Source organism: Oncorhynchus keta, chromosome 31 (assembly GCF_023373465.1).
Source record: "Oncorhynchus keta strain PuntledgeMale-10-30-2019 chromosome 31, Oket_V2, whole genome shotgun sequence".
Taxonomy (NCBI): Eukaryota; Metazoa; Chordata; class Actinopteri; order Salmoniformes; family Salmonidae; genus Oncorhynchus; species Oncorhynchus keta.
The window spans coordinates 20,951,298-20,964,574 of NC_068451.1; the positions used below are offsets into that span (position 1 = coordinate 20,951,298).

At 43.6% G+C, this 13,277-nt stretch overlaps 1 protein-coding gene across 4 annotated transcripts; it reads right to left on the reverse strand.

The window, feature by feature from the left end:
- Positions 1–3,267: 3,267 nt before the first annotated feature.
- LOC118374538 (protoporphyrinogen oxidase-like) lies at positions 3,268–11,680 on the reverse strand. 4 transcript variants are annotated; one of them, XR_008088017.1, is made up of 14 exons: positions 11,529–11,680; positions 9,838–9,945; positions 9,536–9,670; positions 9,317–9,432; positions 9,045–9,177; positions 8,807–8,951; positions 8,489–8,682; positions 8,283–8,343; positions 8,023–8,141; positions 7,813–7,926; positions 5,794–5,943; positions 4,938–5,047; positions 4,772–4,814; positions 4,539–4,616 (listed from the first exon to the last, which is right to left on the reverse strand). XR_008088017.1 is itself a non-coding variant. In XM_052489905.1 (13 exons), exons 2-13 carry the CDS (start codon positions 9,922–9,924, stop codon positions 4,483–4,485), a joined length of 1,431 nt encoding a protein of 476 aa, XP_052345865.1. In that variant the 5' UTR covers positions 9,925–9,945; positions 11,529–11,680; the 3' UTR covers positions 3,268–4,482. The 4 variants fall into 4 exon arrangements, 3 of the variants coding, with proteins under 3 accessions (XP_052345865.1, XP_052345867.1, XP_052345866.1); XM_052489905.1 differs by lacking the exon at positions 4,938–5,047 and having other exon boundaries at positions 3,268–4,616; XM_052489907.1 differs by lacking the exons at positions 4,938–5,047; positions 9,317–9,432 and having other exon boundaries at positions 3,268–4,616; positions 9,045–9,131.
- Between the last annotated feature and the right edge of the window lie 1,597 nt (positions 11,681–13,277).

Genomic DNA, 13,277 nt, shown 5'->3' on the forward strand with positions numbered 1-13,277 from the left:
AGTGTGTCAAATCGGAGGGCCTGTTGTCTGGACCTGTGGCAGTCTCTATGGGGGTACCACAGGGTTCAATTCTCGGGCCGACTATTTTATCTGTATATATCAACGATGTCGCTCTTGCTGCGGGTGATTCCCTGATCCACCTGTACGCAGACGACACCATTCTGTATACATCTGGCCCTTCTTCAGACACTGTGTTACTAACCTCCAAACCCGCTTCAATGCCATACAACACTCCTTCCGTGGCCTCCAACTGCTTATAAATGCTAGTAAAACCAAATGCATGCTTTTCAATCATTCGCTGCCCGCACCTGCCGCCAGAATAGCATCACCACCCTGGACGGTTCTGACTTAGAATATGTGGACAACTATAAATACCTCGGTGTCTGGCTAGACTGTAAACTCTCCTTCCAGACTCATATTAAACATCTCCAATCCAAAATGACATCTAGAATCGGCTTCCTATTCCGCAACAAAGCCTCCTTCACTCACGGTGCCAAACATACCCTCGTAAAACTGACTATCCTATCCCACCGATCCTCGACAATGTCATTTACAAAATAGCTTCCAATACTCTACTCAGCAAAATGGATGCAGTCTATCATAGTGCCATCCGTTTTGCTAAATCTGCTAAATGACTTAAATGTAAATGTTTTGTCACCAAAGCCCCCTATAAAACCCACCACTGTGACCTGTATGCTCTAGTCGGCTGGCCCTCGCTACATATTCGTCACCAGACCCACTGTTTCCAGGCCATCTATACGTCTATGCTAGGTACAGCTCACTGGTCACCATAGCAACACCCACCCATAGCACACGCTCCAGCAGGTGTATCTCACTGGTCATCCCCAAAGCCAACACCTACTTTGGCAGCCTTTCCTTCCAGTTCTCTACTGCCAATGACTGGAACGAATTACAAAAATTGCTGAAGCTGGAGACTTATATTTCCCTCACTAACTTTAAACATCAGCTATCTGAGCAGCTAACTGATCGCTGCAGCTGTACATAGCCCATCTGTAAATAGCCCACCCAATCTACCTACCTCATCCCCGTATTATTTTATTTACTTTTCTGCTCTTTTGCACACCAGTATTTCTACTTGCACATCATCATCTGCTCATCTATCACTCCAGTGTTAATTTGCTAAACTGTAATTACTTCGCTACTATGGCCTATATATTGCCTTACCTCCTCACGCCATTTGCACACACTGGATATAGACTTTCTTTTTTCCCCTATTGTGTTATTGACTGTACGCTTGTTTATTCCATTGTTGTTTATGTCACACTGCTTTGCTTTATCTTGGCTAGGTCGCAGTCGGAAATGAGAACTTGTTCTCAACTATCTTACCTGCTTAAATAAAGGTGAAATAAAAATAAAAGGTTTGTGCTCTTAAGTTGTGCCTGAAGGTTCCTGCTCTGAGTATGACTCTGAACTGACCACCACCTCCAGTTCTGCAGGAGCACGTGAAGCTTTAGTGCTGCTGCTTCCTTCTCCACCTTTACAAAGAAAATACTTTATTATCATACTCACTATCATTAGTGTATCAGTAGGCTACATTAATACAGCTCGGGAAAAAATTATGAGTGGTCTCTTAGTTTTTCCCAGAGCTGCATATTATTGTAGTAACTTGTAATGCTGGTACTAATGATCTTTGTCTGTGCTGTATCACACAGGCTACTGTGTTAGGTTCAGGGATGTATTCTGGTTAGGTTAGTGTAGCCTGGTTCGCTGTACAGTGTACGTGCACTTTCCCTAGCTTATGTGGCACGAGTCATGACTGAATGCTGGCAAGTCCATAGTCTAGGTTTACTATTTTTTTTACTAGTTGAAACTTATTGCATTCAATGCCATATTATTGTAATAAAACAGACAGGGAGCAGGCCTCGAACACTCGACCTTCTAGCCCGAAGTACTGCGAGTTATCGACTGTGCCCCAAAAACATGCTCGTGTGGCAGAGTCGATATCCGCGCTTATAAACCCAGGGTCGTTACATTATGATTGTAATGTTGCACTCATTGCTATGATATAATTCCTCCACGAACACGTAAGACGCGCAAACTGTTCAGCCTACCGGCCGTTGTGTCACTATTATTAGATAGGCTACTTAGCTAGCCATGCTAGGTATCAGTGTGTGTGTTTTAGCTAGTGTTTTTGACTGACCTAACATTTAGATTATTTTGCAGCATTTATCTGCGTCAAGGGCCTTTCTCTTTTTTTTCTGCCTCTCTACTCCACCTTTCCTTTTCCGACCGTCCATTTCACCATGCGACTTGTCTAAAATGTTATCCGTAGAGAAGCAGGTAGACGGTTGTTATGTGCGTCGCGGAGAGACGCGATGTCATTTTGGGCGCGGGGACACTGCAGCGAGAGACGAGCCTGATGCGTGGATTCGCCGTCAATTCATTCCTGTTTGCTATATTATCGCTGGTCAAGTTGACTATTCACGGCAAGCCAAAACGACCCTCATGCCACCGGGAAATGTCCCGGTGCTCCCGACGGCCAGCCGCCATTGTTTAGAATGCTGCATGCGTGCCGTCTGAAACCATTTAGTGCGCCCTGTCTGATTTTTGACTATAGTTCTGCAGCCTCTGCCACTCTTTTGGTGGGGTGCTGGTGAAGCACACCTTTTTCATGCAGTGCGCCAGAGCAGTTATTCCACTTTCGATAGGAATTGTAATGAATATTAATACCTGTTAATTGCATGCAAATAAAGGTTGCTTCGCTACCACACCCACAACTGAAAAAAATAATAGTCTCGGATTCGCAGGTGGAGGACTTCTGTGAGAGGCCGCTGTTATGCCTGAATTCGACTCCAAACCAACGAGGAAGTCTGCTCCAGCGTTGAGTGGTTACATGAAACCAATTTGTATGTCAAGCAAAGCTCTTAACCGTGCCAGGGCCGCTCAACATTTATATTCATTTCGACTCGCCCTAAATTTGGCGTCTAAACTGACCGCAAGATATCTAAGGAGAGGCAGCAGAGAGAAAAGCGATCTCTCGTTTATGCGACTGACTTTCAAGGTCTCAAGTTGTTTTATTTCATTCAGTGAAGCAGATCAGAGGGAAGTGACTTGTGGCCTAAATCTGTCATCAGCTCACTGTTGTAAAGCGGTTACTCTGCAGGATCTTTCCTCGGACCCTGGCTATGGGCATTGGGTAGTAAAACATATTGGTATTAACGGTCAGTTGAAAAGGACATGATGCAGGCCAAACACTTTTTTTACAGACAATTTGTCCTTCAATGAGACAGTCCATGACAGACAAGATAAAGCATCATATTTATTGCTCTGCAACATTCTCAAAATAATAAAGTTGTGTATAAAAATACATTATCAAGCCATCCCCTTGCCACTGTACATGCACTCTATAAATTAAAGTTTCCAATATCGTAATTAGATTCCAAATACATGATAGATCACCAGATTGAGATCACCACATCAGTCTGTGTGGTTCGTTTACCGTTTATAATAATAATATATTTTTGTCTGCTATATTCACAGAGAGGATAGGGTAAAACATGGATGGCTGGAAAGGACAGTTGGAGTAGGGTTATACACACCACTGATTATCACATCTTTAACATGTCTCCCACATAAAATATGCCTGTACATTCATGAAGGGGTGGTGATTTCTGTTAGCAAAAAGGCACCATAACTAAAATATGAAATCTCATCCTGAATGTAAAATGTTACTCTACATTTTGAACTACTGCCTAGAAAATTAAATCCTTGAAGTAAGGTTACGGGGACAAATCATCCTAAAACAGTTCAGATTGTGGTTCCATTTTACATAGTGACGACATATGACTTTCATCCAGCCCTTGAGTTCAAAAACAATATTTTATTAGAATGAGAACTGTTCTGTGGGTTACCCGTGGTTTCCAGGCTAGTGGTGAGGTCTCAGACATAATATAATAATAATAAATGCCATTTAGCAGACGCTTTTATCCAAAGCGACTTACAGTCATGTGTGCATACATTCTACGTATGGGTGGTCCCGGGAAACGAACCCACTACCCTGGCGTTACAAGCGCCATGCTCTTACCAACTGAGCTACAGAAGGACATAGAATCATCTCTAGAGGACCAATCTGTAATTTGTCCAAATGAGATAGAAATGGAAAACTTCATAAATATGCTGCTTATAAATTAGGAATATTGCGCAAAAAATGACATCCCTTTGCAGAGGGCTTAAATGCAGAGGGTGACTAGTAAATTGTATGTACATTTTTATTAGTATTTGTATTTAACTTGGCAAGTCAGTTAAGAACAAATTCTTATTTACAATGACGCCCTACACCGGCCAAATCTGGACCACGCTGGGCCAATTGGGCACCGCCCTATGGGACTCCCAATCATGGCCGGTTGTGATACAGTTGTGTAAAAGCAAAACTAAATGTAGAACGCAATGCGATGAGGGAAAAAAACAAGATCTCTTTCACAATATAAGCGTATATCCATGGTTGGGAACCTGAACGTCTGGTTAGACTTTTCCCACAAGGCCCTCTGCTGCCGTCTGTCCACTGAAGATGACATCATTGACCGAGACGCCATCATAAGAGGACCCAGCCAGACTAAGTGGTAGATTGTGGTCTCTGATGCATTGTCTCATATTTTCTGTTGATAGAAAAATCAAGCCCAATTCAACAGATACACGGTAGATAGGCATATTATAAAAATTATACATTTTTTTCAGTACAGGGCACAGAGATAAGACAGAACACACAATAGAAAAAGTCAAATCTATTAAATGAAGACTGTCCCCGTCTTACCAAGTCGTTTCCAGTGTCCAAGGTAATATTGAGGAATGCAGTCCTAAAGGAGATGAATTGCATATTAAGACAATTATTTAGCTGTCCTGATCCCAGACCTGTATGAGCTAAAGCCATCGCTTAACCATCATCGTAATGCCAAGGAGTTGGCTAAGCACATACAGACCTGGAACCAGCCTACAAATGGTGGAGGACGTTAAAACTAAGAGTGACTGGACAGGAAAGCAGGCACTCAGATCACATTTATGGAAGATAGCACTGAATGATGAATCCATCCTGTCAACAAATGTAAAAAAGAAAAGAAAAAAATAGGACATTTGTTCCCCTACAGTGTCAGTTCGGAAGTGATTATCGCGTCGTCTATCTATGCAGACCATACCATTCAAATTGAACTATTTGTCTTGCTCAAAACTTCATGCTATCTCTGCTGCCTGGTTGTTGGTTGACATGGGAGCGCAGAGATAACACAAATGGAAAATTATTTGTTGGTGCTGATGAAATAAATGACAAGAACGTCTGAGCATACAACAGGGGGAATGACATGGTGCAAGGGAAACATCATGATTTGAGCTAGAAACCGGGAGATGCAGCACTATGAATACTGATGTAGCTGACTTAGGGTAGTGTGTGTCTGAGAAGATGTGTGTAGGAAAAGGGGAAGAGGATCTAACATCCCAGTGCCTCTCTCCATCTTGCCTATCCAGTTCCATAGAGGGAATAATGGGGAGAAAGACCAATACAGAAACAGAGGAGCCATCCATCCGGTGAGATAGTGATCATCAACAGGCTTGTTGATCTGTTTTCTCCAGTCTTGCTCCCCTGGGACATTGATAAGTTATGACATAGTGGAGCTCAACTGAATACATCATTGGTTGGTTTGAATATTAACTGAATACAGGGCCCAATGAGGACCTCTGTTGACACAGTGGTTAAAGAATGAAATTGAACAAGAAGAGGCTTTTCATTCAAGTCTCTTGAAACACAAATGAAGACATGTGAAACAGTTCGCTCAAACGTCTTACCTTGAGCAGTGCAACAACGCTCCAGATGGGTCGTGAGGTAACGCCCAGGTGTGATGTCACCGCCTGGGTGGCCCTGTCCAGGAGGAGCTGCTCGGTCACTTCCTCTGAATTCCCAAACACTTCCTGGAACCAGGCCCCGCCCATCATCACCTAGGGAACACAGACAGTACACAGTAAGGCCATGACACCAACCATTTAGAGCAGGGTTTCCCAAACTCTGTCCAACATTTTGGTTGTTGCCCTAGCACTACACAGCGGATTCAAATAATCAAAGCTTGATTTTTTTTTTATCAGCTGTGTACTGCTAGGGCAAAAACCAAAGCGTACACCCAGGGGAGGCACCATGACTGAGTTTAGGAAACCCTGATTTAGAGAACTGTCTGTCTGCCAGCCAGCCAGTTAAATAATAAATTAATCATCAAACATCCTTTGTCCTAAAGGACATATAAGACCGTTGCTGAAGAAATAGAACAAAACTCATTAAAAAAAAAAGGAAACGTCCCTTTTTCAGGACCCTGTCTTTCAAAGATAATTCGTAAAATCCAAATAACTTCACAGATCTTCATTGTAAACGGTTTAAACACTGTTTCCCATGTTTTTTCAATGAACCATAAACATTTAATAAACATGCACCTGTGGAACAGTCGTTAAGACAGTAACAGCTTACAGACAGTAGGCAATTAAGGTCACAGTTATGAAAACTGAAGAGGCCTTTCTACTGACTCTGAAAAACACCAAAAGAAAGATGCCCAGGGTCCCTGCTCATCTGTGTGAGCGTGCCTTAGGCATGCTGCAAGGAGGCATGAGGACTGCAGATGTGGCCAGGACAATAAATTGCAATATCTGTACTGTGAGACGCCTAAGACAGCGCTACAGGCAGACCACGTGTAACACCTGCATAGGATCGATACATCCGAAAATCACACCTGCGGGCATCCTCCTCCCTCATATGGTACCCTTCCTGCAGGCTCATCCTGACATGACCCTCCAGCATGACAATGCCACCAGCCATACTGCTCTTCTGTGTATGATTTGCCATGGCCAACAAAGAGCCCGGATTTCAATCCCATTAAGCATGTCTGGGACCTGTTGGATCGGAGGGTGAGGGCTAGGGCCATTTCCCCCAGAAATGTCCGGGAACTTGCAGGTGCCTTGGTGGAAGAGTGAGGGAACATCTCACAGCAATAACTGGCAAATCTGGTGCTGTCTATGAGGAGATGCACTGCAGTACTTAATGCAGCTGGTGGCCACACCAGATACTGAATGTTACTTTTGATTTTGACCCCCCCTTTGTTCAGGGACACATTATTCAATTTCTGTTAGTCACGTGCCTGTGGAACTTGTTCAGTTTGTGTCTCAGTTGTTGAATCTTGTTATGTTCATACAAATATTTACACATGTTACGTTTGCTGAAAATAAACACAGTTGACAGTGAGAGGAAGTTTCTTTTTTTTGCTGAGTTTACATTCCACAACAGCCTAGTTCAGGGCTACTGAGACGTAGTCCCACGGATGGCTGCACCGTATTTGCCTTGGCAGCAGCTTGTCTGTTTGCATACATGTCTAGAGAAACAGGCATCTGCCCAGTAAACAAATAATGTCTTAAAGCAGCGAGGAGGAACATCAATAATGGAGTGACATTTGTTGTAGAAGTCAAGTCACCAGAGGCTATTTGCAGTTAGTTATACGTCTTCCACACCAGGGTATTCCAAACAGAAAACTCCTACCACCACCACCTGCTTGTGACATGACCCCATAAGCCTGACTGAGGCTGGACTGTGTTTGTAAGTGACTTGGAGATCTTTCATCCTGTTGTCTAAAGCATGTATAATTTACGCTGAGCGGAACACTGTATATCTTGATGGGTTCTACTGTAGTTTATACATGGAAGGTTGGTCCCTGCCATGCTGTGCATTATTAACATAGGAAAGCATTCTTGCACGGCCTATAACACAAACATTATGTAATTGTTTGTGTATGAGAGAGAGAATATAGTACATATATATTGTGTGTCTCTTACTGTTAGTCTGGTGGTGGGTCCTCCAGTGCGGTTGTGCTGGGGGAAGGGCACAGAGTCATAGACCACCCCTAGGAGACCTCTGTCTTCTGAGGATGGCACCAGGTGGCCAAAGCCCTGAGGCCACACAAAAAAACCCACTCACATTAGATACACATGCATATCCATAGAAAATAAAGAATCTTCAAAAAAACATTGCTTCATTGTTCTCACCGTGACAGGCAGGACGGAACCCTCGTACTCCAGGTTTACCACGGCAACGGTTACTGTGGCGATCTCACGTAGCTGCTGTGACAGGGGCTGTGCAGCAGTGAGAAGTGCTGAGGCCAGAGCTAAAACAACACACACAAGCACAACTGAAGACCAAAGGCTTCCAGGTCCAGAGGCAGAACGGCAGGGACTGAATTTAAGAATCACTGTGTGAAGTTAAAAGATTTAGGCTCAGTGATCAAGTTTAGTAAAAGTTCATTTACCTTTTGCTGGTAGAGCAGCAATGATATGATCAGCTTTGATGGTGCCGTCCTCCAGTTGAATCTGTGTTAAAAAAATCAATTGCACAGACATCAGTTGATTCATTTACTGGATTTAATGAACAACTTAAAAATACACATACCACAACTCCAGTGCAATGGCAGTACACATACATGTGTCCCAACCCCCAGATGTCCAGCAGTCTCACCTCCCAGCCGGTGCCATTAGTACTTAGCCCCATCACAGGGGTGTCTTTGTGCACCTCTACACGTCCCCCATTCCTCATCCTCTCCTCCAGGGCTTCCGGAAGGTTCTGTAAGCCCCTCTTCAGTGACCACTGGGCCCAGTTCTCCTGAGCAGCCCTCTTGGTCAGGGTAGAGGGGGGTACGTCTGGTCCAGGGCCTGGGGGGACAGTCACACTTGTTATTCATCTACTCAATTAGACAGGTCAGCAATATGACTATTATGGGGACATTTAAGATTCAGAATTCCTATGTAGCTTCGGTGTGGTGGCAGACTCTCTCACCTGGGCCCAGCAACATTCCCAGGATGATGGAACCTCTGGCCTTCTCTGCGTTGTAGAGTGGCGGGAGACAAGAGCGCACACTCAGCTTCCTGCAGTCCCCTGCAAACACTCCCCTGCACAGGCTGTCGATGGCAATGTCTGCAAGCTGCAGAGAGAGAAGAGGAGAATACTGTCACTCTGAAATGATGTGGAAGTTGTGTGGACATCATGCAGGGTATTGTTTTTAATGCCATCTCACCTCAGTGCCCAGCCTTCTCGACACGAAGGAATGAACAGACTCATCCTCCTCCTTTCCTCTGCTGATCAGTATCTCCTTCAGTACGCTCTGGACCAGAGGACGAGAGAACGGAGGGACTGTACGCACTACTCCACTGGATGGAGGGAGGCAGAGGGTGACTTGGATAGACAGACTACCTACAGTTGATTCAATTCACCATGTTGTGAATGCATGAACATAGCTGTTTGTGTCTAACGTGGTACTATTTTATCATTCATCCTTACCCCCCTTACCCTAAGCCAGAAGGCATCTTGTGTAGCTGGCCTCCCACATAGAGGTAACGGTTCTTAGAGGCTACGTGATCATAGGTGACTGGGAGGACCTCGCTCTCCAGCCCCAACTCTTCCACCTGTAGAAAACAGACTTAGATTTCTACCTACTATCACACACACACACACACACACACACACACACACACACACACACACACACACACACACACACACACACACCATGTTGAGTGTGTTTCGTCCCACGGCTCCTGCAGGTCGTATCCCTCTGGGTCCATGTTCAAACACAGCTCCATCCTCCCTACGAGTTGAACTTAGCCAGCCTCCGAACCGTCCATCCCCCTCCAGCAGCACTATCTACACAGACAGATAGGGAGAGATATTAATCTAATGGTGTACCTGTGCAGGGCCTAGTGGGCATCTCAATAGTGTAATAACAGCTTAATTACAGTATGTTTGGACTTACAGTAGAGATGTAGTCTACCTGCAGCATATGTGGAGATAGTTGTGGTAATGATATTTACCTTGGAGACCTGGTGGCTCTTGCTGAGGTGGAAGCAGGCTGACAGGCCCCCGATCCCCCCTCCCAGGACAGCCACCGTCTTCTGCATTCAGCCCTAGGATGCCCAGCTCTGTGCAATGGGACAGAACAGGGCTGTAATGTTTATTCTGTACCACACAAATCCCTCAAGCATCCATGTGTAAATGGCATTAAGAGCAACTGAGCAAGCCAAGTAATGTTAATAGAAACTTCAGTGAAGTGACCAAGCTTGGCTTTGGTTAAGGTGGGGGGAAAACAAGGACAGCTGCACACTGTCAGACCAGTAACTATCAAAGGCCTGGCTAAGCCTACTTGACCCCATGATGAAGTGTTTTTGAAGATGAGCTTCCCCACGGGGTGAAGCAGTGACAAGGGTTTGTGGAATTAAGCTATGACTACATTGATTTGCTCAAGGTCAATACTTCTAAAAATTGTAATTGTGAAACACTCACTGTAGTTGCGTGCCTGTTTGCTGAAATCCATACTTTGTAATACAACGTTCGTCAAATACAACCACCGACCATTTCCTCATTTGTGTTGCTCTAAAATGTGCCAATTGAATCTCAGATTAGGCAGGGTAATGTACGTTTTTGAGCAATAGAAAAGTTGAAATGGTTGTATTTGACCAATGTTTTGTTAAAGCATGGACAAAGGCACACAACTACAGAAGACAAACATAGGTACACAGAAAGTGTTTCATAATTGACATTTTTTTAAAAGTATTGACCTTGGGTGAATCGATGTAATCAGAGACTGACTTCCACAAAGCCTGGTCCCTGCTCAACTCCGTGGGTGGAGATAATCAGAAACTTCCTTCACCACAGAGTTTAGTTTAGTTAGCTACAAGGGCCCATTACTAAAACAATATGACGGTGTCTCTCACTCATCAAACAGATAACTGACTCAGAGAGTTGTAGCCCATGTCTCCCACTAATCTTGAGTGGAGAAGGAGGATTGGGTCTGGGTGGTGGCCCCTGATAAGATGACATAATGACAGCCCCTTTCAAACTGTTTGCTGTCTGGAGACTCGGAGACAAGAGAAATGTACTTTCTTGAAACAAATACTTTCTGTACAGTCAGTGACAGTTTTCACTCTGATCCAGTTGAGCAGTAGCTGGATCCAGTTCTAGCAGTAGCTGGATACAGCAATAGCCTAAATACAGCTAGCTTGAAGATGATCTTGTGTTACTTTTTATAATTTTTTACTTTAGTTTATTTGGTCAATATTTTTTTAACTCTTCTAGAACTGCACTGTTCGTTAAGGGCTTGTAAAGTAAGCATTTCACGTTAAGGTCTACACGTTGTATTCGGCGCATGTGACAAATAAAGTTTGATTTGCTAGCTAATAACTAGTTTGATAAGTAAGGCCAGTGAACGTGCAAAGGCATGATGCCAAATTACACTAGGGGCCAAAGGCAGTCATTCGGTTGTGTGCAGTTTTACTGTAAATTACAATACACCGGCAACATATCAGGTGGAACAAAGTAACGTTCGTTTTGAAGGAGTCTTCGCTCACAACACCTGTTCTCAGGAGTTACCCGTTAGCCGGTTAGCATGCAACACAACTGGGAAAAAGGTGTAGCATACGTTGCAAAGGAAGGCACAACTTCAAGAGAGGTAAACAGACATATCGATATGCTTATTGGAATAAATGTAGAAATGTCTAGAATTTACCTTTTGCGGTCTAAAGTTGGAGTCACAACTCATATGAACCTCCGTGACATACCATTGATGACAGCGGACTTCGTCGTTGCTGCTTTGAACAACCAATTCCAATCACCAATTTCGTCTTCTTTGCTGGAAATCCTTTGCTTGTTCTTTCTGTGTGGTTGCCATCTAGTGTACGGGAAAGCAATTACAACATGGCTTTCTTTTATTGCTATGTGGAGTTCATAATCATTCAAAAATTCAATGACTCATTTGCACCGGTATTTGTATTTAGTGTTTTAAAATGTTATTTTATCAACCATAATGACCCATAACTTCAAACTAGATACAACTTCCCCATACAATGATTATTACCGACCTTCATCAACCTGGCCAAGGCTTTCGACTCTGTCAATCACCGTATTCTTATCGGCCAACTCAACAGCCTTGGTTTCTCTAATGAATGCCTCGCCTGGTTCACCAGTGTTGCCAATTTAGGAACTTTGTCACTATATTTAGCGACTATTCAGACCCCTCTAGTGACAATTATTTTTTTTAATTGACTTGCGACAAATCTAGCAACTTTTTCTGGTGTTATTGGAGACTTATGGAGACTCTGACGTGAAAGCACGTATCGTTCTTACTCTTCTGAACAAGCAGCGGGTGCTGCCGTGGGCCCCACCCTGGTCCCAGAGTACTCCCAAAGTACTCCCAAAGTACTCACACGCGGCCCAGTCCTCGCGCAGCAGTCCCTCCCAGCTGCAGTCAGAGCAGGAGATGTTCACCAAATGATTTGCGCATGCGGGAAGCCACCGCTGGCTGATCCCGCCCTGGCTTACATTCAGGGCAGGTTGTAAATGTAAAATGTTCTTTGTCTAAAATAAATCACTGCACAAAGATAAATCACTGTATTTGACTCACATAGCCTCAGTCACTTACTCACCTTGTCCACTGTGTGTGTGCCTCTCTGTGACATAAGTTAAACATCTAGCTGGCTAGCTCATCATGTCTCAGTCTAAACTGTACACTCAAAAATACAGAAAGGAGTGGGAATCAAACTCTGAATTCAAAGGCTGGTTGAAGCCATTTATTGGAGATGATAAATGGACATACTGCCTGTAACCCAAACCGGCTGCGCGCATGCGCAAACATTTATTTTGTCCCCCTACACCAAACGCGATCACCACACGCAGGTTAAAATATCAAAACAAATTCTGAACCAATGAAATTAATTTGGGGACAGGTCGAAAAGCATTAAACATGTATGGCGATTTAGCTAGTTAGCTTGCACTTGCGAGCTAATTTGTCCTATTTAGCTAGCTTGCTGTTGCTAGCTAATTTGTCCTGGGATATAAACATTGAGTTGTTATTTTACCTGAAATGCACAAGGTCCTATACTCCAACAATTAATCCACACATAGAACAGCCAACCAAATCGTTTCTAGTCATCTCTCCTCCTTCCAGACTTTTAAATCTTTGATCTTATATGGTGATGGCATCTATACTTTCATAGTATTACCACGACAACCGGCAAAACAGTTTGTCCTTCAATCACCCACGTGGGTATAACCAATGAGGAGATGGCAAATAAGTACCTGCTTCTATAAACCAATGAGGAGATGGGAGAGGCAGGACTTTGTTAAGGGATTTTTTTTAATCAATAATGACTAATTATGTATACATTTCAAATCAGGACTGACTAATCAGAATACTATTATGTTAGTGTATAGATGTATGAATTTTATTTTAATCCTAGTACTGAATATAATGTGTCTA